The following is a 24,252-nucleotide window of genomic DNA, read 5'->3' on the forward strand; positions in this document are numbered from 1 at the left end:
AATAACTACATGATGGGAGTTGGTTTACAATGCCAGCATAGGAAGATCCTGAATTCACCTTCTCCCATGGACACACCAAATCTACAACTACATATGGATCTGAAAAAGACCTGAAAACTAGCTAAACAGTACCTCCACAACAAAGGATAAAAGGAACAAATCAAGATGGGTAGGAGAGTCAGAAGCGCAGTCTCACCAAAAACCTCACCTCTGGCACAGCAACTCACAAGCACAGGGGATCTCACAAATATGGAACTTCTCCCTGAGGAACTAGGGGTTCGTGCCCCACATCAGGTACCCCACACAACCCTTACAACCTGCACTGGAGAGATGAGTGCCCAACACTTTTGGCTTTGAAAACCAACAAAAGGATGTGGGGACAGAAAAGTATGCTCTTAAAGGGCTCACGTGCAGACTCATTCACCTCAGGACCCAGTTCAAAACCAAGTTTGAAAAGCTCCTAGATCATACATGAAGGAGATTCATTAGCTAAGATTAAAGGGTCTACAGAGGTCTTTGGGACTTTCTCCTGGGACAGAGGTGCTGGTGAGCACCATTTTTGTGCTCTCACTCCACACTAATAGAGTTAAAGGACTTGACTTGCCTCCACACTCTCCTCTGGTTCCCCTGAAGCCAGGGGGTCTTACCCCACCCTCACGTGTCCCTGTAGTTATGCTGCAGCCCGTTATCTCACACTGCCCCCATGTGTTCCTGTGGCCTTGAGGCAGGAGATAGATGGGCCCCAGCCTGAGCAGCTGGAGTTTGTCCTCTATGGACAGATACTCCAAGATGAAGACAGTAACAGGAGGGAGGAGAAGCTGAGCCCTGCCCTAATAAGAAATAAAGAGACCACATATTCTTCATTCTTGAAGTCAAGGAGACCTTCCTGACTATACATGCACAGAAAGGCTCCTTGGAGGTCAAAAGGGAGGGGGTGTCACTCCATAGTAAGTGATGTCAACCTACCCATAGCCCTCTTTGCTAGAATCCATCTTGGCTAAGAGATGCGCGCGCACACATGGGAGGACCTTGAGATAAACCAAATACGGATTCAGAGCCAGGCAAAACAAGATGATTGGCCAGAAGAAATGCACCATATAAGTGATTCAAACTACCAAGAGGGTGCGACTCTCTCTGAGTCTGCCTGAGTCTATTCACATGTACCTTTCTGCCTCCTAATAAACATTTTACTTGTTTCACTACTTTCTGTTTCTTTGTGGGAATTCAAGACCAGGGGCTTTGTCACTGGCCACTGTCCCTCATGGTCCAGTCGCTAGGATTCAGCACTCTCACTGCCATGGCCTGACTTCAATCTCTGGTTGGGCAACTGAAATTCTGCTTCAAGCCACTGCAGGCTGAGGTCACCCAAGATCAGCCTCACTGTGACCATTATGTGCTTCTGCAGCACGACGGCAGCCAGCAGTCCCACCCCAGGCTCTCCTGTGACCCACTGAAGCCAGCAGGCACATGCATTCCACGCATGAGACAGCCTTTGAGCACCTGGCTATGGTGTCCAAGGAGGCTTGCATTTCTGGGCCTTATGGCTCTGAAATAATTGAGGAGACAGTTCATGGTATGGAACCACCTCTAAGACACTGACAGCATACTGAAACACACCCCCAGACTTCCTGTGAAAAAGCCCTATTTACTTGTCCCAGAGCTTAAGCCTGAGGGGAAGGCTTCAAGTTTACCACACATCTAGAAGCTATGGAGGAGCTCTGGGGTAATATAGACTGGGGGATGCCACCTTTGCACTATCCCTTGGCCTCATGACAGATCACCTGTACCTCCCAGAGAGGAGTTTATGCACTCATTTGGAGCCCTGTCTTTTGCAACTGTCACCAAGGGGACACCTCCAAATCACCTGGTCTTGAGGCCAGTAGGGAGTTACAACCATGGTCACACAATACTATATATATATATGCGTTCTTTAAAAGCTGCTACCTGAGGGTCTTCATTCCAAACAGCCTGAAACTAGGTGTGGAATTAGATCCCTCCCTTTGGAACACTGATAGGTCTTGGCACGACCTCTGGGACTTATCAAGAAAAAAGTTAAACTGCTTAGATAATTACAAATGTTCCAGAGACAACAGACACTTAGGGCACGGTTGAAAAATCAGGTTCATCTCCTACACAGGGCCACTCCTTCAAGACTGGGAGAGGTAACTGTATTGCCTAATATGTAGAAACAAACACAGAGAGATAAGCAAAATGAGAAAACAGAGGAATATGTCCCAAACAAAAGAAAATATAAAAATCCAGGAAAAAAACCTTGCTGAAATGGAGGTAATTTACCTGCTAAAGAGTTTAAAGTAATGGACATAGAGATGCTTACTGACATCTTGGAAGAAAAGATGAACACAATGAGAACTTCCACAAAGAGATAGAAAATAAAAGTAAGTACCAAAAATAAATCACAGAGCTGAAGAATACTGTAACTGAAAAGAAAAATACACTAGAGGGTTTCAATAGCAGACTAGATGAAGCAGAAGGGATCAGCAACCTGGAAGACAGGACAGTGGAATTCATCCTAACAGATCAGAAGGAAAAAAAAAAGATTACTTAAGAGACCTATGGTGAAACATCAAGAGGAGTAACATTCTCATTGTAGGGGCCCCAGAAGGAGAATAGAGAGAAAAAGGGGAAGAAAATTTATTTGAAGAAATAATGGCTAAAAACATCCCTAACTGGGGGAAAGAAACAGACATTGAAGTCTAGAAAGCATAGAGAATTCCAAATAAGACGAACCCAAAGAGATCCAAAACAAGCACATTATAATTAAAATGTCAAAAGTTAAAGACAAGGAGAGAATCATAAAAGAAGCAAGAGAAAAACAACTTGTTACATATAAAGGAAGTCCCATAGATTAACAGCTGATCATTCAGCAAAAAATTTAAAGTCCAGAAGGGAATGGCACAATATATTCAAAGTGTTAAAAAGAAAAAAACTTTCAACCAAAAATATTCTACAGGCAAGGTTATCATTCAGAACCGAAGGAGAGATAAAGAGTTTTCTACAGAAGCAAAAGCTAAAGGAGATCATCAACACTAAATCTGCCTTACAAGAAATGTTAAAGGGACTTCTTCAAGACGAAAATAAAAGGGATTAAATAGTAACAAGAAAACATAAAAAAGTCAAAATCTCATGGGTAAAGGCAAATATATAGTAAAGTTAGTGGATTAACCATTTATAAAGTTAGTATAAAGGTTAAAAGACAAAAGTAGTAAAGTTAACTGTAACTATAATAATTCAGGGATACAAAAACAAGATGTAAATATAACATCAAAAACATAAAATGAGGGTGGGAGAAGTAAAAATGTACAGTTTTTAGAATGTGTCCAAACTTAAGTTGCTATCAGCTTATAACAGAGTACTACACACACACACACACACACACACACACACACACACACACACACACACACATGTAGTTTTTCTATATATGAACCTCATGGAAACCACAAACCAAAAACTTATAGTAGATACACTAAAGATAATGAGAAAGAAATCTATACATAACATGAAAGAAAGTCATCAAACCACAAAGGAAGAGAGCAAGAAAAGAAAGAAAGGAACAGAGAGGAACTATAAAAACAGCCAGAAAACAAGTTGCAAAATGGCAATAAGTACATACTTGTTAATAACTACTTTAAATTTAAATAGACAAGATTTTCCAATCAAAAGCCATAGAGTGGCTGAATGGATTAAAAAACAAGACACAATTATATGTTGCCTACAGGAGATTCAGTTCAGATGTAAGGACACAAGCAGGGTGAAAGTGAAGGGATGAAAAAAGAAAAGGAAACAAAACAAAAACAAGAGGAAAACTGGTGTAGCTATACTTATATCAGACAAAACAGACTTTAAAACAAAGACTGTAATAAAAGACAAAGAAGGGCATTACAGAATGATAAAGGAGTCAATCCAACAAGAGGTTATAACATTTTTAAATATATATGAAACAACATAGGAGCACCTTAATATAGAAAGCAGATATTACCAGACCTAAGGGGAGAACCTGACAGCAATACAAAAATAGTAGGGGACTTTAACACCCTACTTCCATCAGTGGACAGAAAATAAGGAAACACTGGCCTTAAACAGCATATTAGACAAGATATACTTAATAGACACATATAGAACATACCATCCAAAAGCAGCAGAATACACATTCTTCTCAAGTGCACATGGGACATTCTCCAGGATAGATTACATTTTATGCCACAAAGCAAATCTCAATAAATTTACGAAGACTGAAATCATATAAAACATCTTTTACAACCACAATGGTAGGAAACTAGACCTACAAGAAGAAAACTGGAAAAACCACAAATACGTGGAGATTAAATAACATGCTACTGAACAACCAATGGGTCAATGAAGAAATCCGAGGGGAAATCAATAAATAATATGAACAATGAAAATGGAAATACAACATTCCAAAATCTATGGGACAAAGCAAAAGCCATTGTAAGAGGGAAGTTTATAGCAATACAGGCCTACCTAAAGAAAAAAAACAAATCTCAAACAATCTAACTTTAAACCTAAAGTAAGTAGAAAAAGAATGAAGTCCAAAGGTAGTAGAAGGAAGAAAATAATAAAGATCAGTGTGAAAATAAATAAAACAGAGACTAAAAAAAATTTTTAAAAATCAATGAAACCAAGAGCTAGTTCTTTGAAAAGATAAACAAAATGGACAAATCTTTAGCTAGACTAACCAAGAATAAAAGAGAGAGGGCTCAAATAAGTAAAGTCAAAAATGAAAGAGGAGAAACTACAACCGATACCAGAGAAATACAAAGGATCATGAGAGACTACTAAGCACAATTATATGCCAACAAATTGGATAACCTAGAATATAGAAACACACCATCTTCCAAGACTTAATTATAAAGAAATAAAATATCTGAATAGACTAATTATTAGTAAAGAGATTGCAAAAAATCCCAACAAACAAAAGTACAGAATCAGAGAGTGTCACCCATGGATTCTATCAAACATCCAAAGATTAAATACCTATCCTTCTCAAACTCATCCAAAAATTGAAGAAGAGGGAACATTTGCAAACTCATTTTATGTGGTCAGCATTATCCTGATACCAAAATCAGACAAGGGCACCACAAAAAAGAAAATTATAGGCTAATACCCCTGATGAAAATAGATGTAAAAATCTTCAACAAAATATTAGCAAACTGAATTCAACAATATATAAAAAGAATCACACAACATGATCAAGTGAGACTTATTCCAAGGATGCAAGGCTAGTTCAACATCCACAAATCAATAAACATGATACATACATTTACAAAATGCAGAATAAAAAACGATATGATCATTTCCATAGATGTAGAGAAAGCATTTGACAAAATTCAACTTCTAATTATGATAAAAACTCTCAACACAGTGGGTATACAGGGAACATACATTGACATAATAAAGGCCATATATGACAAGTCCACAGGCAATATCATATTCAATGGTGAAAAGCTGAAAGCTTTTCCTTTAAGATTAGGAACTATAGAAGGATGTCAACTCTCACTACTTTTATTCAACATAATATTGGAAGTCCGAGACACAGAAATTAGGCTTAAAATAAGAAATAAAAGGAATCCCAATTGAAAAGGAAGAAGAAAAAATGTCACTATTTGCACATGACATGATACTGTATAGAGAAAACAAACTATAGACTCCACCAAAAAAACCTCTTAGAACTAATAAATGAATTCAGTAAAGTTGCAGGATACAAAATCAATATACAGAAATCTGTTGCATTTTTATACACTAATTACAAAATATCAGAAAAGGTAACTAGGAAAACAATCCCATTTACAACTACATCAAAAAGAGTAAAATACCCAGTAATAAATTTAACCAAGGAGGTGAAAGATGTACATTGAAAACTCTAAGACACTGATGAAAGAAATTTAAGATGACACAAACAAATGGAAAGGTATACCATGCTTATGAATTGGAAAAATGAGTATCATTAAAATGTACTACCCAAGGCAGTCTGTGGATTCAATGCCATCCCTATCATTTATCACAGAAGTAGCACTAATAATTCTAAAATTGTATGGAACCATGAAAGACCCTGAATAGACAAAAGAATCATGAGAAAAACAAACCAAAAAAAAAAGTCAAAAAAAAAAAAGGTGAAGGTATCAAACTCCCTGATTTCAAACTAAACTATAAAGTTATAGTAATCAATACAGTATGGTATTGGCATAAAAACAGATGCATAAATCAATGGAACAGAGTAGAGGGCCCAGAAATAAACCCACATATATATGAATAAATAATTTATGACAAAGGAGTCAAGAATATACAGTGGGAAAAAGACAGTCTCTTCAAGGAAAATTGGACAGACACATGCAAAGAAATGAATCTAGACCACTATCTTATTCCACACACAAAAATAACTCAAAATGGATTAAAACTTAAAATAGTCCTGAATCAATAAAACTTTTAGAAGAAAACATAGGCAATAAGCTCCTTGATATCAGTGTTGGCATGGAAATTTTGAATCTGACCCCAAAAGCAAAGGCAACAAAAGCAAAAATAAACAAGTGGAACTACATCAAACAGAAAAGCTTCTGCACAGCAAAGGAAACCATCAGCAAAATGTAGTGGTGACCTACTGAATGGGAGAAAATATTTGCAAATCATATATGATAAGGAGTTAATATCCAAAATATATAAAGAATTCAAAAACTCAATAGTGAAAAAAATTTTGATTAAATAATGGGCAGAGGATCTATGTAGATATTTTTTCCAAAACACATACAGATGGCCCACAGGCACATGAAAAGATGTTCAACACCACTAATCATCAGAGAAATGCAAATCAAAACTGCAATGAAATATCACCTCCCACCTGCTATAATGGCTATCATCAAAAAGACGAGAAATAACAAGTTTTGTAGAGGATGTGGAGAGAAGAGAAACTCTGTACACTATTGGTGGGAAAGTATATTGGTGCAGCCACTATGGAAAATAGTACAAAGGTACTTCGAAGTTTAAGAACAGAACTACCATATGATCCAGCTATTCTACTTCTGGGTAGTTATCCAAAGAAAATGAAAACACTAATTCTAAAAGATATATCCACTGCTATGTTCATTGCAGCATTATTTACAATAGCCAAGATACGGATATAACCTAAATTTCCATTGGTGGAGGACTGGATAAAGAAGACATGCTATATATAAACAGTGGACTACTACTCAGCCACAAAAAAGGAAACTTTGGCATTTGCAAGAACATGGAGGGACCTCAAAGGCATTATGCTAAGTGAAATAAGTCAGAGAAAGACAAATACCATATGACTTTACTTATATGTGGAATATACAAAACAAAACAAACAAACAAAGAACATGAAACCAAACTCAGATATAGAGAACAGATTCATGGTTATCAGAGGGAAGGGGTTTGGAGGGTGGGTGAAATGGGTGAAGGGGGACAATTGTATGGTGACAGATGGTACTAGATTTATTGCAGTAATCACTTCACAGTGTATACAAAGATTAAATTACTATGTTGTACACCTGAAACTAATATTTTATGGTACTTCAACTAAAAAAAAAATTATGTGATAACATTTGAAATAATTATTAGAATGACTTACTTTCTTCTTTCTTGCTAATAATCGCAGGCAGAGTATAAATCTAAAAAACAACGGAAGTCAGCCAGTTACTTGCAATTAATGACCCAGCACAGAAGATTACCAGGGTGATATTGGTACAATGATACACAAAGGGAGTGTCTTGATTTCAAGGTCTTACAACTACTGTGTCCAAAATGGCATCTCCCCAGCCCGACTTCCAATCTTGCCTCCCACTCCTTTCCATCCCTGGCTGTCCTGCCCTGGGCAAAGTTTTACCTCTTTCCCTCTGATCTAAGCATCTCATTCTATTCTCCAACATGATGCATAATTTCCCTTCTTCAGGAAGTATTTCATGATGGATTTCACCTGATTGTTCCTTCCTTAAATTATCTGCTTAGTGTTTTTTTCTCAGTGTGTACAATCTTAACTTGTACTTGTTGAGCTATCACACTGTCTTCTAAATTTCTTCTAGGTCAGGGCTTGCCCCTCAACTGTTAGTGGTAAAGAACCAAGTTCCTTTGTTTTAAATTTTTAATCTGTCGTTGACTGACATTTTTATAAATTACAATAAAATTTAAAGGCAATACACATAATAAAGAATAGATGCAGAGTCCAAGTTTTTTATTATTAAATTCAACAGATGTAAAATGACTTCTCATTGCTATAAAATTTTCCAGATGCTTAATCATAATCTCTGCACTCATAGTATTGTAGCCTGGTAACAGTTTGTAGGATGGACTCAGTCTGGGGACCACACTTTGTGTAACTCTGTTGTTGCATAGGTACTTTTCAGAGGAATGGTCACAGGTTCTCTGCCATTTAAAAGACAGTTTTCAAGGGACAGGCTGGTGCATCCTATTTGCTCTGTGTGCTCATCCCTCTAATCATTTATTGTAGTGTTCTTCACAAAAGTCATCAATTATTTATTCCCTTTTTTATATAAGTCTCCCTGATAATTTTAAGTAAATTATGTCAACATCAAAATAACTATTATAAAAGTGGGGATCTGGATAGAGGGAAAATGTCAAGCCACAAACAGTTTTAGCAAAGGAGACTTATAAACAATGGTCTAGGACCAGGATTAGTTCTTTCCCTGAAACTTGTTCATCATGCTGATCATAAAGCCTAGCACAGGACTTGCAGGGTGGGCACTCAAGAATTATTAACTAAATAAAATAATCTAATCAATGTAGCCAAATTAATGATTATAAGTAATTTTTTTAAAGTAATTTTAGGGTTTTAAATTAGTCCTGAAAGTCCCCTGGGGAAATGAATTCAGAAGTTGGTGTTATGTGCCAGTGACGAAACACTAGGAAAACAGTAAGAGTCTCTACTCCTCTGATTTGCTATTTTAATATTTTCAAATACACTATAGACATATAAAATTTTTTTCAGATGTACTTTCCAATTATTAGAACAATAAAATCTAAATTACAGAATATGTCATATTCCTACCGGTTCCTTCCCATCCATGGCTTCAAGCCAGAGTTTCCGATTAGCTTCTGAAAAGGCTTGCAGTGTGATGATTCCGTGCCTATTAAAAAATATTTTATATATTCAATTTACTACTTTTATGCCTTTACACATTTATTATTTTTTTAAAATTCTTAGCTAACTTTAAAAGTAAAATTTGAAGAAAAAGCAGGAAAGAGAAAAAAGAAATGAAAAGAGAAGATAGGAAAGAGAAAAAAAAGAAGGAATTTTAAAAATGAAATCAATAAGTGTTTTAGGTATAAGACTATCTGAAGCTTAGGCTCATACTATTTCCCCTGAAATGACCAAAAAGGATGAAAAGCTACATTCACAGAAGTTCAAAAGCACCGAAACATTCCACAGTATGAGAATGATTAAGATTATGACCCAACGTGGTACAACTAGTCACTAAAAATAATTACAATGAGTATATAGCAATATGGAAAGCCTTATACTATAACTAGTCAATTATTAAGAAGACACTAAAACCAAAGTGTTTACATATACAATGATCACAATATTACAATTAATATGTATAAAAACAACTCTCTCCCATGCACCCATTCTGAGATAGCTACTTGAGGATGTGCTTCAAGAAAAAAGCAAGCAAAGGGAGGAAGGAAACCAATATAAGAGAGAGAAAAATAGAAAATTCAGAAAAAAGTGAAATTAATCTAATTAATTGTGCAGGCTGTCCATAAGATAAACAGAAAACTAGAGGGTTCTGTGAAGGAAGAAGGAAATTTCATTTAAATATTGCATTGTTAAAAGCCTGGAGTGAGTTAAAACTGTGATAAAGGCATATATCTCTATGTAAACAGGAAAACAGCTCATTAGACTGATAGGAAAAGGGAAAATGTATTATAAAGATCAAGGTAATTTTATCTTGGAGAATTTAAGGCAGTGTAAAACACAAATAATAACTTGTTGGCTGTTTATTATGTGCCAAGCACTGTGTTATAAGTATGTCTCCTTTATTATCTCATTTATTCCTCACAACAACCCTTTGATGTGGGTACTGATTATCCTTGTTTTACAGATGAAACAACTAAAGCACAGAGTTTAACAGTGTGCTCCAAGGATATATCTAGAAAGTGTCAAAAAAAAGAAAAGAGAAATCACTAACATGTTGGTATTTATCTACATAGAAAAACCAGAAGTTCCTACCACAAAACTATTAAAACCAAGAGTTCAACAACTGTACTGGATATAGATTGGTATATAAAAAAAATTAATAGCCTTTCTCTATGGCAATCTTAACCATAAAACAAAAAAAGTTTCTACTAAAGAATTTTATTCAAAATTTAAATAAAAAGAATATACCCAAAAACAAATCTGAAAAAAAATATATATGTAAAACGTATGTAAAATCCTTGGGAGAGTTCAACTCACCATTGATTAATTTATTGAAATTTAATAACTTTAATGGAACTCCAGTCAAAAATCCCAAAGGATGTTTTGGAGAGAAAGGGAAACTTAATAAGCAGATCTATAAAGCATAAGAACACAGTGCCAAAATAGCTAATACTATTTTAAAGAAGCATAAGAACAAGGCCATGCCCTACTAAATAGTTAACAAGCTATCGTACGTAAGCTATAGTATATAACAGTGTATATAGTATGTCAGAGTATATATACAGTGTACACACACACACACACACACACACAAAGCTAGAGATATTCAGAAAAGCATGGTGGTAATGCAGGGGAAGAAAAATAGATTATGGAATGCAACAGAGATCAAGAAACATACTCCTCTTTATTTTGTTTCTATTCTACTGGTATTGAAACAATAAAGGAACAGAGCTAAATAATTCCACTAGATGATAAGCCTGAATGCACAACCTTTATGTCTCTCCCAATATTCTGTGGCGAAGAATGCCCAGAACAGTGTTGTGTACATGGTAGGCACTGATTTTCACTGGCTAAAGGAAGCTTATGGAATTTGCAGTTGTGTCTTATTATTCCTTGCGAACAAGGCCACTAGATTTCAAAATCATACAAAAAGGCTGACCCAGGAGCCATGAACAATGCTGTCAGGTTTCTTCATTTTGATGGGGACCTCAGTCCACAATATGCACTTTCCCCTAAGGCAGTCATCTTTATTGATTTTCCAGATTCTTCTCTGAGTGATGTTACCCTTTGGAAGCACTCTGTGTCTGATTTATTTTTTTGAAAGCATCATGCAATACTTATTTGTTGAATAAACAAGTGAAAGAATGAAATAAACATATATATTGTCTTTAAAAAAGAGACTGAAAAACAAGCACTTTATGCTGTTTCATATTTACATCTATACATAGAAAGAAACAAATAGATTATTAAAAAATGTAAAGTGAAAAGTTCAAACCTTTCGACCACTTCTATGTCAAAGCAGAATCGTTTATCAATTGAATCTGTCTTTCGTCGGATACAGGATTTTAATTTAAACATTTCTGGTGAGCTAGTAACAAGGCCATTCTGAAACAAGAAGTGGAGCACATTACTGACATGATGACAAGGTGAACTGAAATATATTAAATATACCACCTAAAGTTTCCATATTAAAATGACAACTTAGAGTACAGTTTATGTATAAAGATCATAATCACACCCTGTTTCTATAAATACAAAGACTTCTGCCTAATGTTAACTGCCCAACTGTAATACACCAAACCACTTATTAATAAATTAATCACATATACATATTTTATTCAAAGAATTCTGTGACATGCCTGTCTAGTACCCTTCAACATAGTTACTTATAATGTTAAATTATACTATAATATGTGTGTGTGTGTGTGTGTGTGTGTGTGTGTGTGTGTGTGTGTTTGTATTGGAGCCGTAGAGTATTAAATGATAGCTGGCTCAAAACCTCAAGAGAGCTACCAAAATAATAAAGTTCTAGTAGATACTTGCTATAATGCTATTACTATCATGCATACCACGTGATTTCCCTGCTGGTAACCAACTAGTAGTCTGCTGCTAAAACTAAACCAAACCTCTTTTGACAGGATCCAACATAGGCTCAATTCACAATTCTCTTCTATACCTGAAATGCCAGTCAATTTTAAGGGGAATATTTACCTAATGCCTGGTTAATTCTATTGTCTCTGGTTGCAAATCTCTCTTACTAATAGAACTCTGGCTTGATCTATTTATTATTAGCTCACTGACTGTCACATAAACTGACTTTTGGGCAATATCTTTTCTTATGAAACTTTTAGAGTAGAAACTAGGCATGATTATAGCATTTAATAACTTGTGAGGGTAGCAATCTAAGGTTTCTTTTTCTCTGGTATGTTCTCCTTTATTTTATGTCTCTTACTTTGAATTATTAGACTCTAATGAATGCCCAAGCACAATAAGTTTCAGTTGATGTATTTGAGTATGTGTCTAAGTTAGATCAACATTTACCTCTGCCATGATCTACACCACAAATTAGCTGAGTAAGTCACTTACTTTCTATTGTCTTTATTTTTTAATCAGGTAAAATGAGGCTAGCCTAAATAATCTTTAGGATAACTCCCAGCTCTAGGATTCTTAGATGACGGTTCAATTACTTAATTCACAGGTCCAATTGTTTGCCATATTCATATCTTAACTCACAAAAAGAGTGTATCCTACATGCAATAAAGGCGTTGTATTCTGTAGCACTTCTGCATATAAGGTACACTTTGTTCTGTACTGTTCACTACCCATGCGAGACATTCAGTGACTGATTTACTTTAGGGGTAAATAAGCACTGATTGATTTCTTCTGAGAAACTTTGTTGGCCAGCATTTCAGTAAGTAGTACACAGTGCAGAAAAGGAAGTGGCATGCAGGGGTAAACTCGGGCTCCGACAAGAGACCACCTGGAAGAAAGATGCAGACGCCGTGAGCCTGGACCAGCCACTGACAGTCTCTATGGGCTGCTGGCCAACCAACAACACAAACGACTCTGCTGCCAGGGATAGGAGATGACACCTACCAAGGTGTCCCTACATTTAATATAACTGCTTATAAACATTCCATGGCCAAAAGAAAAGTCCTGGGCACTCTTTTTAAGTCTTCAAGGTCACTAAAGCGAGATAAAAATTTTTGACTTTTCAATTTTTAAAAATTGTGAACACGTTTATTAGAAAAATAAGCACACATGATTTTTGTTTGTTTTGCTTCCATTACTTAAATAACAAGTTCAATTAAAAAACAAAAACAACAACTCACCATTTTCCCACTGGATTTCATTTCTGAAACACTCATTGTAAATGTTTTACTTCCCTTATCATATGTACAATAATGTTTAATCCATGTAAAACCAAGTGGTCCTAGTGTAAGGAAACAAATATTACAGATTGTTAATAAATGATCTGTATCTAAGTTTCTAGAGTTTCGATGCTATGAAACACAACGGAGTATTTCCATAGACCATGCAAGTTGGGAATGTTTACTGTGAGTGAGAAAAGCTAGTCTGGAGCAAGAGTGGTGTAGGGTAGTATCTTGCAGCCAAACAACTTGGCTTTATTTACAGTACCGACACTCACTCTGTAAACTCAAGAGTTACTTTAGATCTGAACTTCAGTTGTCTCATCTGTAAAAGCGGTATACTTGCATCCCATAGAGGTAGGAAGAATGAGAAATGACAGTCTGAGGTACTGTAACAGGTCTCCTTACTTCTATCTTTGTCCTCTATTTTTGAAACTGCCAGAAATACCCTGCTAAAAATTTAGCCAGGTCATTTCACCCCTTTGTTCAAAACCCTCCAGTCATTTCCCACATTACCCCAGACAAAAACCAAAGGCCCCACATGATCTGGCTCCTCAGGATTGATCTCACTGCCTTTTGCTTCATATACTCTACTCCAGCTACACTGGCCCCCTTGCTGATCTCAGTACTCAGTGAATGCATTTCTGCCCCAGGGCATTTGCACTTAACTGGACTACTTTTCCTTCAGATAGCTGCATGACAATGTCACTTCTTTCAGGTCCTAAATGTCACTTTTATAAAATGGCCTTTTCTGTAGAGATAGCTAACATCACAACACCCTCACCTTGATATTTCTTATCTCTCTTTCTTGTTTTAACTTTATTTCTTCACTTACCACTGATATGACTAACATTTTACTAATTCACCCAATTTATTGTCTGTCTCCATCACTAAGGCTCTATGAGAACAGGAACAAGTAATGTTCTGCTGACTAGTATATTCTTAATCCTTAGAACAGGGCCAGACATACAGTTGCTCCTCAATAAAGATTTGTTAAGTGAATGAAGGAATGAATCATTCATCTTTCTCTAAGACATTACTGACCATAGAGTTATTTCCTCTTAACACTAATCTGAAAAAAGTGAATTCAAATTACTCTTTAAAATGAAAATAATTTCTACCATTTATATTAAAAGCTGTATATGTAAACTGCTCACTTTCTTTTTCCCCATAAACACAATCTTGCTGTTGTGTGCAACCCTTTCCCACAGTGTGCCACTTAATCATCCAGTAGTCTTAAAAACTGTTTAATGCTGCTTCACCAGGGCACAGGGATGCACCATAAGTTCAATTGTTTCATGACCCAGGTAGAAAACCTTCAGCTTTTCCCCAGGAAAGCCAATTATCCTGCACCCAAATGCCATAGAGGGCTGAGTGGGTTGAAAATGGAGTCTGTTTCCTATAGCTTCTTCATGTAGGGTCCCATTTGGCTTAACACCTGGATCTCTCTAGCAACAATTATGTACAATGTTATTGCTGGCTTGGTTTTACAACCATATATCCAAAAGCAAGAAATTGAATTGTAAAAATGCACCACTTGAGAAAAGTGTTTCATGAGCCATTTGATTTTTTTTTCTATAATAATAGTGCCCTTGGTGTCATGTTTAGCTTTAATACTTAAACCATTCCAGATTTTAAAATTATGGGGTGCAGCTATATACTTGATAATCAGAAAGGATTACTGAAATTAACTTCAATTCTGTTTTGGGACCATTTCACACTATAATACTTAACAATACTTGTTGATAACTCTGCTACATGTGGTGTAAAACACTTACAGGCTTAGAGCTGATTAGTAGAAAGTGGCTGGATAGAAATCCTTATAGTGACTTTACTACTTAGGAAGCGATTTATGCAGCAGTATTAACTGTAATTTTTAAATAAAGCTGCTGCAACACTCTGATGACATTTTAGACCCAAGGTGTTTTTTCCTGCCTCCATCTTAAGTTCAGAACCTCATGCATTTAATCTTCAAGTGTGCTGCACACACATGCTGCTTTCTTTAAAGTTGCCTGGCACCAGGCCAGGGCAGACGTTCTTAGGCAAGCAATTCTGAAGTCCCTAAAAAAAGGACTGGTAAATAGAATTTATTATAGCTCTAAAGTTGCAAAACAAAACATGTTTAATTATCTTACCCAGTGATCATCTGAGGTTGCTGAGATGATGTCTGTGGAATGGGAGGAATTAACATTCACTGAATACCTACTAAGTGCCAAAATTTTATCTAGGAACTTTTAAAGTCAGACATTATAAAGTACATTTTACATAAAAGAAAATAAAGCTTAAGAGCTGCAGATGGTGCTACTTTCTTCATCAATAGGACATGTGATTGGAGTTGTTCTTTTCAGAGGAATGATATTTTTCAGGAGTTGTCTTAAGAATTAAATGAGACAAATATAAATTACACAGAATAGTAAGGGCTCCTAGAAGCACAGTGGTATTATTATGCACCACTACTGATAACAGAGACATTTTACATACACTATCTCTAATTCCTGCAATATTATTATGAGACAGATATAAATATCCCTCTTTTATAAATGGGGAGACTGAGCTCAGAAAGTTGCCTACCCAGAATCACCCAGTTAAGAGGTAGCATAAAATTCCAACATAGTTCTGTCTGACTCTGGACCCCATGCTCTTCCTGGTTAAACTGGAGTCTACTAGAACGTAATTTAATGTTTGCCTAGAGGTGGGTAACATACAAACCACATATCCAGATAAAGTGGAATGCTATGTCTAAACAGCAATAATCTGCTACCACCCCATTACATCCATCTCCATTTATCACTCAATTTACAGCTCTGATATTTACTACTGATCACTGGTTGCTAGTTGTCTGAGTTAATCTTGTGCCTTCCATTACAGAATAAACACCCTGAAGCCATATTCTTCATCTCATTTTCTGTTCCCCACAGGACTTATTCAGTGATAGCAAGAGTACAATCAATATGTCTTAGTGAATTGGTCAGATTTCCTTAATATAAATGCTTTCAAAGATTCCAAGTAGAAAGGGGCTTTGAATACTTGTCCCTTATAGAAAAATAATTCCAACAGCATATAAATCCATTCATTTTTTTCTTTTTAAATCCCTAGGCAGGGGGAAGAGGGGTGGATGGTAAGTGGGAATTAAAGGAGGGAGGGATTATATTGGGGCATAAGAACACTTTTGAAGGTGATGAATATATTCATTATGTTGATTGTGGTGATGGCCTCACAGGTGCATACATATGGCAAAACTGATCAAACTGTACTTTTTAAATATGTGCAATTTGATGCATGCCAAGTGTACCTCACTAAAGCTATAAAAATAACACAGGCAGATATAGAGAAAAATGGAGATGGAAGCTGTCGTGGGAGCAGGAAGACAACATCATAAGAGAGGATGCTAAAAATAGAGGAGCCCAACTGTGAGAGTCTCAAATGCCATGCATGGCCAGAGCCATCACAGGAGAGGCACAACCAAGCAAGCACTGCAGGGAGCTGCTGGAAGCTCTCTGAGAATGGACTGAGATGGACAAGCCTGGAGGTGAAAAGAGAACAGTTAGGAGGTCACTGCAAGACTGTGGACATGGAGAGAAAGTGTGGGTTCAAAGTTAATCGACCATATAAATGGACAGACTTGGTCTCAGGCTACAGAGAGACACCAGAGTTGAAGATTTACCTGAGTTTTGTGGTCTAAGAGTAGATGTTATCATTTAGAGGGACAGGAACTCTCAGAAAAAAAGGTCAGTGCCACAAAGGGCTTTATGATCAGTTCAGCCTGACCCAGAGGAGAAGTCAGGTATCTTAGAACAAAAGATACCAACATCAGACAGGTGCATAAAACACTGCATTTTGTCCACCCATCCAGCCCTGAAATTATTAAAGGAACCATGCTTTTAATTTTTTTTAATCTTTATTGGAGTATAATTGCTTTACAATTGTGTGTTACTTCCTGCTTTATAACAAAGTGAATCAGTTATACATATACATATGTCCCCATATGTCTTCCCTCTTGCATCTCCCTCCCTCCCACCCTCCCTATCTCACCCCTCTAGGTGGTCACAAAGCACTGAGCTGATCTCCCCGTGCTATGCGGCTGCTTCCCACTAGTTATCTATTTTACATTTGGTAGTGTATATACGTCCATGCCACTCTCTCACTTTGTCCCAGCTTACCCTTCCCCCTCCCTGTGTCCTCAAGTCCATTCTCTAGTAGGTCTGTGACTTTATTCCTGTCTTGCCCCTAGGCTCTCCATGACCTTTTTTTTTTTAGATTCCATGAACATGTGTTAGCATATGGTATTTGTTTTTCTCTTTCTGACTTACTTCACTCTGTATGACAGACTCTAGGTCCATCCACCTCACTACAAGTAACTCAATTTTGTTTATTTTTATGGCTGAGTAATATTCCATTGCATATATGTGTGATATCTTCTTTATCCATTCATCTGTTGATGGACACTTAGGTTGCTTCCATGCCCTGGCTATTGTAAATAGAGCCGCAATGAACATTTTGGTACATGACTCTTTTTGAATTATGGTTTTCTCAGGGTATATGCCCAGTAGTGGGATTGCTGGGTCATATGGTAGGAACTATGCTTTTCGTTTGATCCAAATGTCCAACAGCTGTGGAGTGGGTAAGCAAACCATGGCACCATCCAATGGATAAACTACCAAGTAGCAACTGAGCAGGGCATGTTTGAAGGTTATGTACACAAGAATATTGCTAGGTAATCCAAAGCTTTTTTGTTTAGAACAAGATATTGTATACTCACAAAGCTTTCAGCAACTATGTTAACAATGTGGTGGGGGGGAGACCTCAAGAAATAAAGTATTATTGAGTTAAAATGAATAAAAACTCTTCAGGCAAGAGGATGGCACCTCCTCTACCAGATGTTTGAACAGGCCTCACTATCCACAAATTCTTCCACTCAGCAAAGTGTGAGCTCCCCTCCAGGTACCCTCACAGTGAGGCTCTCAAATATGGAATAATTATTCAGTATTCAAACATCTCCTTAGAGTCCTGAGTCAAATCCATATACTGTATATATGACAAAAGAATCGGTCTTTTTCAAGAAATTTTGGTAAAACCTATTTATGATATTCTAATTAGAGAATAGATAGGCAGGTAATCAGATTTACCATTTTAACAACTGAAAGCAGCAGACTGGTCAAAGGTAGATAGTTACGAGAGAGAGAGAAGGTCCTGGAACAGGACCTCCTGAGCCAGCAGCCCTCTACCACCTATGTAGTAATAAATGTTTGCCAAGATAACTGGATCAAACTGTTATTTGGTTGCATATTGCTAAGGAACAAATGAGCATCGCCTAGGCATGTAAAATATAAAATACATTGGCATTTTAGTGATTATTTTGCATCATGTCCAAAAAATTTTCACAGTCAATCCAACATCTACAGCTTCTGCATCTCAAACCCTTTAACTATAATGTCTTCTAAACAAAACAGCTACATTGATCTATTGTCTACGGATAAGGAGACTTGGAGCAGTGCTACTGCATGTGGTCTTTGAGTCCCATATGTGAGAAAAAGTACAGAAAGTGAGAATAAGCATTTCAAAACTTTCAGAGCAATTTGAGGTTACTGCAAAATCCAAGCACGTAGTGTATATATACACTACCAAACGTAAGGTAGATAGATAGTGGGAAGCAGCCGCAGAGCACAGGGAGATCAGCTCGGTGCTTTGTGACCGCCTGGAGGGGTGGGATGGGGAGGGTGGGAGGGAGGGAGATGCATGAGGGAAGGGATGTGGGAACAGATGTATATGTATGACTGATTCACTTTGTTATAAAGCAGAAACTAATAATAAAAAAAAAAAAGATCACCTTTTAAAAGGCAAAAAAAAAAAAAAAAAATCCAAGCACGTGATTTTGTGTTTTACAAGGACACTGGTCCATGATGCACTGGAAATAACAAACAACTGTTCCTTTAGCACAAACAGTAAGAGTGCTTTAGGGCATTCTGGTTTGAAATAGAGAGTTAATTTAGTCACACTCGTTCCACTTTATGACAAGAAAGGACCCTAGTTATACAAGTTTGAAGGGCTTTTTTATTAATTTTTGTGAGAAAAACTTTCTTAGTGTGAGGCAATTATAGTAGTGTTCTATTGGGTCTGATGCTTATTTCCTAACTTCAGGAAGCAAAGAGTGCCAGTTTGACATTACATAATTGCCAATTTTACTCCTGAAAACTGTCAGAGCACAGAATTAAATGAAATAATGCTGCTGAAGGGGAAAACTATTACCAAAGTCACCAAGATGATTCATCTGATAAAGGCTTTGATTTTTAATTCTCCATGAAACTTTAAATTGAGATGAGATATCATAATTAAATTCTAAACCTGAACTCGTGTTACTATATCATCATGAAAAGTGTAAGTTCCAAGTTCAATAACATACCAACTTAGAGAATCTGATGGTGCAAAGGGGAAGAACTTCCACACCTACGTGGCAGTGGTTGGCAGAGCAGACTAAGCAGGATAAAGCTTTCAGGAATTTCAGTCTTCCTACTTGAAGGAAAAGAAACTAACCAACTCACATCTCACAGAAACAGAATGTTAATCATAAGAGACATTAACTTCTGTCTTTGCAACTCACGTTTCTCCTGGACATAAAGGTAGCCTTCCATCGTCCACTGGCTGGGTGGTCTGTAATCTTGACTGGCAGATTTCATCCTTTGCATCAACCGCTCTACCTCTTGTCGCGTACTTTCAAAATTATTCCTTGTCTTAAGTAAACAGAAACAACAATTTCCTTCATTGTTTTCTACCAGTTTTGAGGAACCTCCAGCCTAAAGTTTCAAAACTGCAAATGGTGTAAAGGATAACCTCGATTCTTTCAGGACTGTTCACCATATTCACAACCCTCTCCGTTGAATCCTATGCTCTAATTTTGAATTACTTTAGTTAAATTTTGCTGAATGACCTTCTGTATGTTTCTCTTTGAATCTCCGTGTGTGTGTGTGTGTGTGTGTGTGTGTGTGTGTGTGTTTCGTCCAATTTCCCACTTAACATTACCTAGGGGACAACTTATAGTTTTACAAATACACAATACTAACTAAATAGAGTTCTATATGCCATAATACCTAAGGTAAAAAGGAAGATACACAGGGACTTAATTTCTTTTGGGGATTAAAATAAATACACATACTTTTGATATATGTGACACTTAAGAAAGAAAGAAGTTCATCACTTTTATTCCAAACACTTTTTTGAAGACATATCACTTAGTTTGTTTTTCAGAAATCCTAATATAGTTATCAAGAAGTCAGTGCATAAATTAACTCATAAAAATGAATAGGTTTCCAAGTTCTAACTTCTTCTATTGTAAGAAATAGCTTATTTACATCATAGCAAGTTTACTTAAGGGAAGACATAGAAAGCATAAGGCTTTTCTCTATGAAAATCAATTTTGTATTCAGGCCACATTATCTCAACAATATTCATTTGGAAACATACAAATCATCACCACCCAACTCTAAGATTTTGTTATGGCCCCTACTAAAAGACCTGAACCTCAAAGTAAGTTAAGAAAGTTTTCTTAATTGCCACTTTTGCCACTTTTCCCTTTTAAACATAAGGATCAGAATTTTTTCTAATACTTTACCTGTCTCCTGTTCTCAAATCCCAGGAATCTTACTGTAATTGCATTTAATATGGAAATAAATAATGAAATACTTTGGATTTTATAATTTTCCCTTTTAATATTTACTGAAAAAGCCCAAATGCATTCCATATTGAAAAACAATGGAATGAACTGAACGTGAAATCGATTCTGCTAGAAAATCTAGGTTAAATAAAAAGCTAAACTCGAAACACAGGTGGAATAAATCCAATCACATATTTCTCATGGGACACTCCAATTCCATATTTCTATTTGCTGAACATCTTCATAATGGCAAGAATCAGGTAAGGAGTGAAAGGCAGGCTTTTTGTAGAAAATTAAGTGAAACCTTCACAAATTATTTTAGCTATAGAGTACTAGACAGGGTTTCAGAAATAACTTTTCATTTATACAAAATCCTCAACAATTAAGATTTTGTTGTCATATTTGATAACGCAGAAATGGATCGGCTAACTTTTTTTTAAAGTGTAACTGGTGTTCAGCATATGTAAGTCAGAATTTGTCTAACTATGCAATCAGATATTAAAAGGATTGATTGGAGAACTTTACAAAATAAACCCTGACAGAAATAGATAGGATGTTTGTAAATAATTCTCCCTGTAGATTTAAAGCAGCTATTATGAATGCTTCAAAACCACATTTAAGTTTATTTTTACAAAACACTAAATATCAGCTATATAATAGTACAACTTCAGGGAGGAAAGGGACAGAGTGTGAAAGTCCACCTGTTCATTTCACAAATATAGAAATTCTGCCCTCTCAGGAAATACAACTTGCCTAAGGTCACCCAGTAAAATAATGAAAACACTAGATAAAGGCAAAAGCTTCCAATATTTCTGCACCTCAGATATTTTTATTTTTATGAAATTTTCCAGTACATATTTTTGTAACTCTAAAGAGTTAATAAGATTTACTCTTTCCTGGCATACTTTCAACCAGCAATTATAAAAAAAAATAATAAATCTATTAAGTGGTTTTTCTAAACGAGTGAGCTTTTTTGTACTTAGATAAGTTTTTAAAAGATTCCAAGGTTCAATTTGGTCATAACTCAGTTGCCCTGGGATCATCTTATTCACTAAGGAGAGGCAGTGAGAACAGGTATAGTCTTACGTTCTGCAAGTTGAACTGCAGCTGCTGTTTATATGGTGCAAATTCCTGGGCGAGTTCATATCCCTCGTGGTAAAAAGTAAATAAACCCTGAAGGAATGACAAAAGCTGCAAAAATAAAGAGATACAAAAGAAACCATGAAAACGTGTTTTTTTAAAAAATGATGATCAAATATAATAAATTAGAGAAATTATATTTCATTCTAGTCTCTCAAGCTAAAAAATTTTGAATCTCCTTAGCTAAGTAGGCACTAGAATTATGGATGTGAAACAGAAGACATGGAAGTTAAATTTTCTTTTTGGTAGATGTGATTTAATATTTAAGTCTTGTCATGGACAGGTGTCAAGTCAAGTTAAGTACTCTAATCTTCCAATGCACTGACGAAATATCCAGGAGAGAACATTAATGGGGATAAAGACCAAAGGAACATAGAAGAGATTCTAACCAAAATAGGGAGGTCAAATATGTGCAGATGTGAGGAAGACTAAACCAGTAAATTAGAGATGAAAGTACCCAATGAAAGGAATAGAATGGCCAGATGAAATTAAGAAAAATATCACAAGGTGGCAGTACTGGTTTGGGTATTAAACAGACAACACTTAAGCAAGCAGCAGGAAGAACTCAAAACAGAGGGAAGAGTTGAGCAAAAACATGGAGCTAGATACAGATCTTTCACGTAAGAGCTAGAGTAAAATCTTCTTTAGAAAAGCACAATTTCTATGATCCTAGCCTTCTAATCCCAAATTCATGTGCGCTTATTTATGATGTTCTTATTTGTAAAGCAAGAGCAGCTCTCCATAGAGTTACAGGACACAGTTGTTTACATGAAATGTTATAACTGAAAAATAATTTACTTAAATTTTTTTCATTTAATTCACTGGGATTTTATTCCACAGACATGTCCACCACTTCAATCTCATCCACAACTTCTTCCTACAATAAAGTTAGAAAATATTTTTGAGAAGTGGCTAATGTTTTTCTAATTCAAATAGCATAATATGTCTGTAAACTATTATTTTAAATTAAGGAAGAAACACAATTTGAAACCATTTTCATATGTGAATAACGTCCCGTCATTTCCTCTGTCTGGGGAAGAAGGAGGATTCAGCTAAGCATCAACTGGTATGGATGTGTGTTATGATTTCCAACAGTTAAATACTGATCCTACAATGACCTAATGCTCTTCTTCCTATAACAAGTCAATTTCTTACAAAATTATGTTCGTTTTGGAAAGCATATACTTTCAAATTGGTTTTAAATTGTTACATATATATATATATTGTTTTTTTTCGGTATTCGGTCCTCTCACTGTTGTGGCCTCTCCCGTTGCGGAGCACAGGATCCGGACGCGCAGGCTCAGCGGCCATGGCTCACGGGCCCAGCCGCTCCGCGGCATGTGGGATCCTCCTGGACCGGGGCAGGAACCTGCGTCCCCTGCATCGGCAGGCGGACTCTCAACCACTGCGCCACCAGGGAAGCCCTTAAGTTGTTATATTTTAAAGAATTTCCTTCACTTGTTCAACAGTCCCTGATAATGTGTCAAAATGTATTGTTTGCAAATTTTAGGACTATTTTACACTGTCAATTTTACATCAATAATTATTATCAAAACTAAAGTTCAATAGCTTATCCTTTACTAAAAGGACGCTATATTTGTTAAATTACCCAATAATTTAAGATATATAGTTTGCACATACTGTGGCCCAATTAAAAAGAACTGTATCTTAAAATAGGATTAAAGTTACCTTTAATTAACAGGCTTGGATATGTAGATTTAGAGATTTTCAGAGACAAAATAAGAAAATACTTTTGAAGTATTTAGGCCTTCTAAATATCTGAATAATAGTTTATGAAGTTGTTGGAAGGAGTATTGTTTAATTTTTTAATGTCTATAATTAGCCCACAAGTAAACTGTCTTATTAGGAACTGGATGCCATAAAAGAAAGATATTATTCTAATATCATGCTAAGTACAAAGAATCTAACTTATAAAGAAGATACTTTAAGAATATCTGCAATAAATATTCCTATGAAACACCCAATTCCCTGAGATCCATCTCCTATTGGCAACTTCTGGTAAAATTCAGATTCACTTAGTAGCAAACAAATATGTTTTAATCTCACAATGCATGCCGAGCACCCACTAGGAACAGTACAATTCTTTGGGAGGTACAGAAAAATTACATACAAAGAACCACCTATCTTTTACTTTTGTTCCA

At 36.1% G+C, this 24,252-nt stretch overlaps 1 protein-coding gene across 3 annotated transcripts in view; it reads right to left on the reverse strand.

Moving 5' to 3' along the window:
- The window catches only part of ARHGAP42 (Rho GTPase activating protein 42), a gene marked incomplete at both ends in the record, with an annotated part of 296,405 nt that overhangs the window by 37,247 nt on the left and 234,906 nt on the right, over positions 1 to 24,252 (reverse strand). For all 3 annotated transcript variants that reach the window (XM_079708720.1, XM_079708719.1, XM_079708718.1), the window contains 6 exons: positions 7,625 to 7,664; positions 9,059 to 9,137; positions 11,427 to 11,536; positions 13,264 to 13,364; positions 19,901 to 20,030; positions 22,037 to 22,141. In XM_079708720.1, the coding sequence (XP_079564846.1) occupies positions 7,625 to 7,664; positions 9,059 to 9,137; positions 11,427 to 11,536; positions 13,264 to 13,364; positions 19,901 to 20,030; positions 22,037 to 22,141 (565 nt within the window). The remainder of the gene's footprint in view (positions 1 to 7,624; positions 7,665 to 9,058; positions 9,138 to 11,426; positions 11,537 to 13,263; positions 13,365 to 19,900; positions 20,031 to 22,036; positions 22,142 to 24,252) is intronic.

The sequence above is a fragment of the Hyperoodon ampullatus genome (assembly GCF_949752795.1).
Source record: "Hyperoodon ampullatus genome assembly, chromosome: 7".
Classification (NCBI taxonomy): Eukaryota; Metazoa; Chordata; class Mammalia; order Artiodactyla; family Ziphiidae; genus Hyperoodon; species Hyperoodon ampullatus.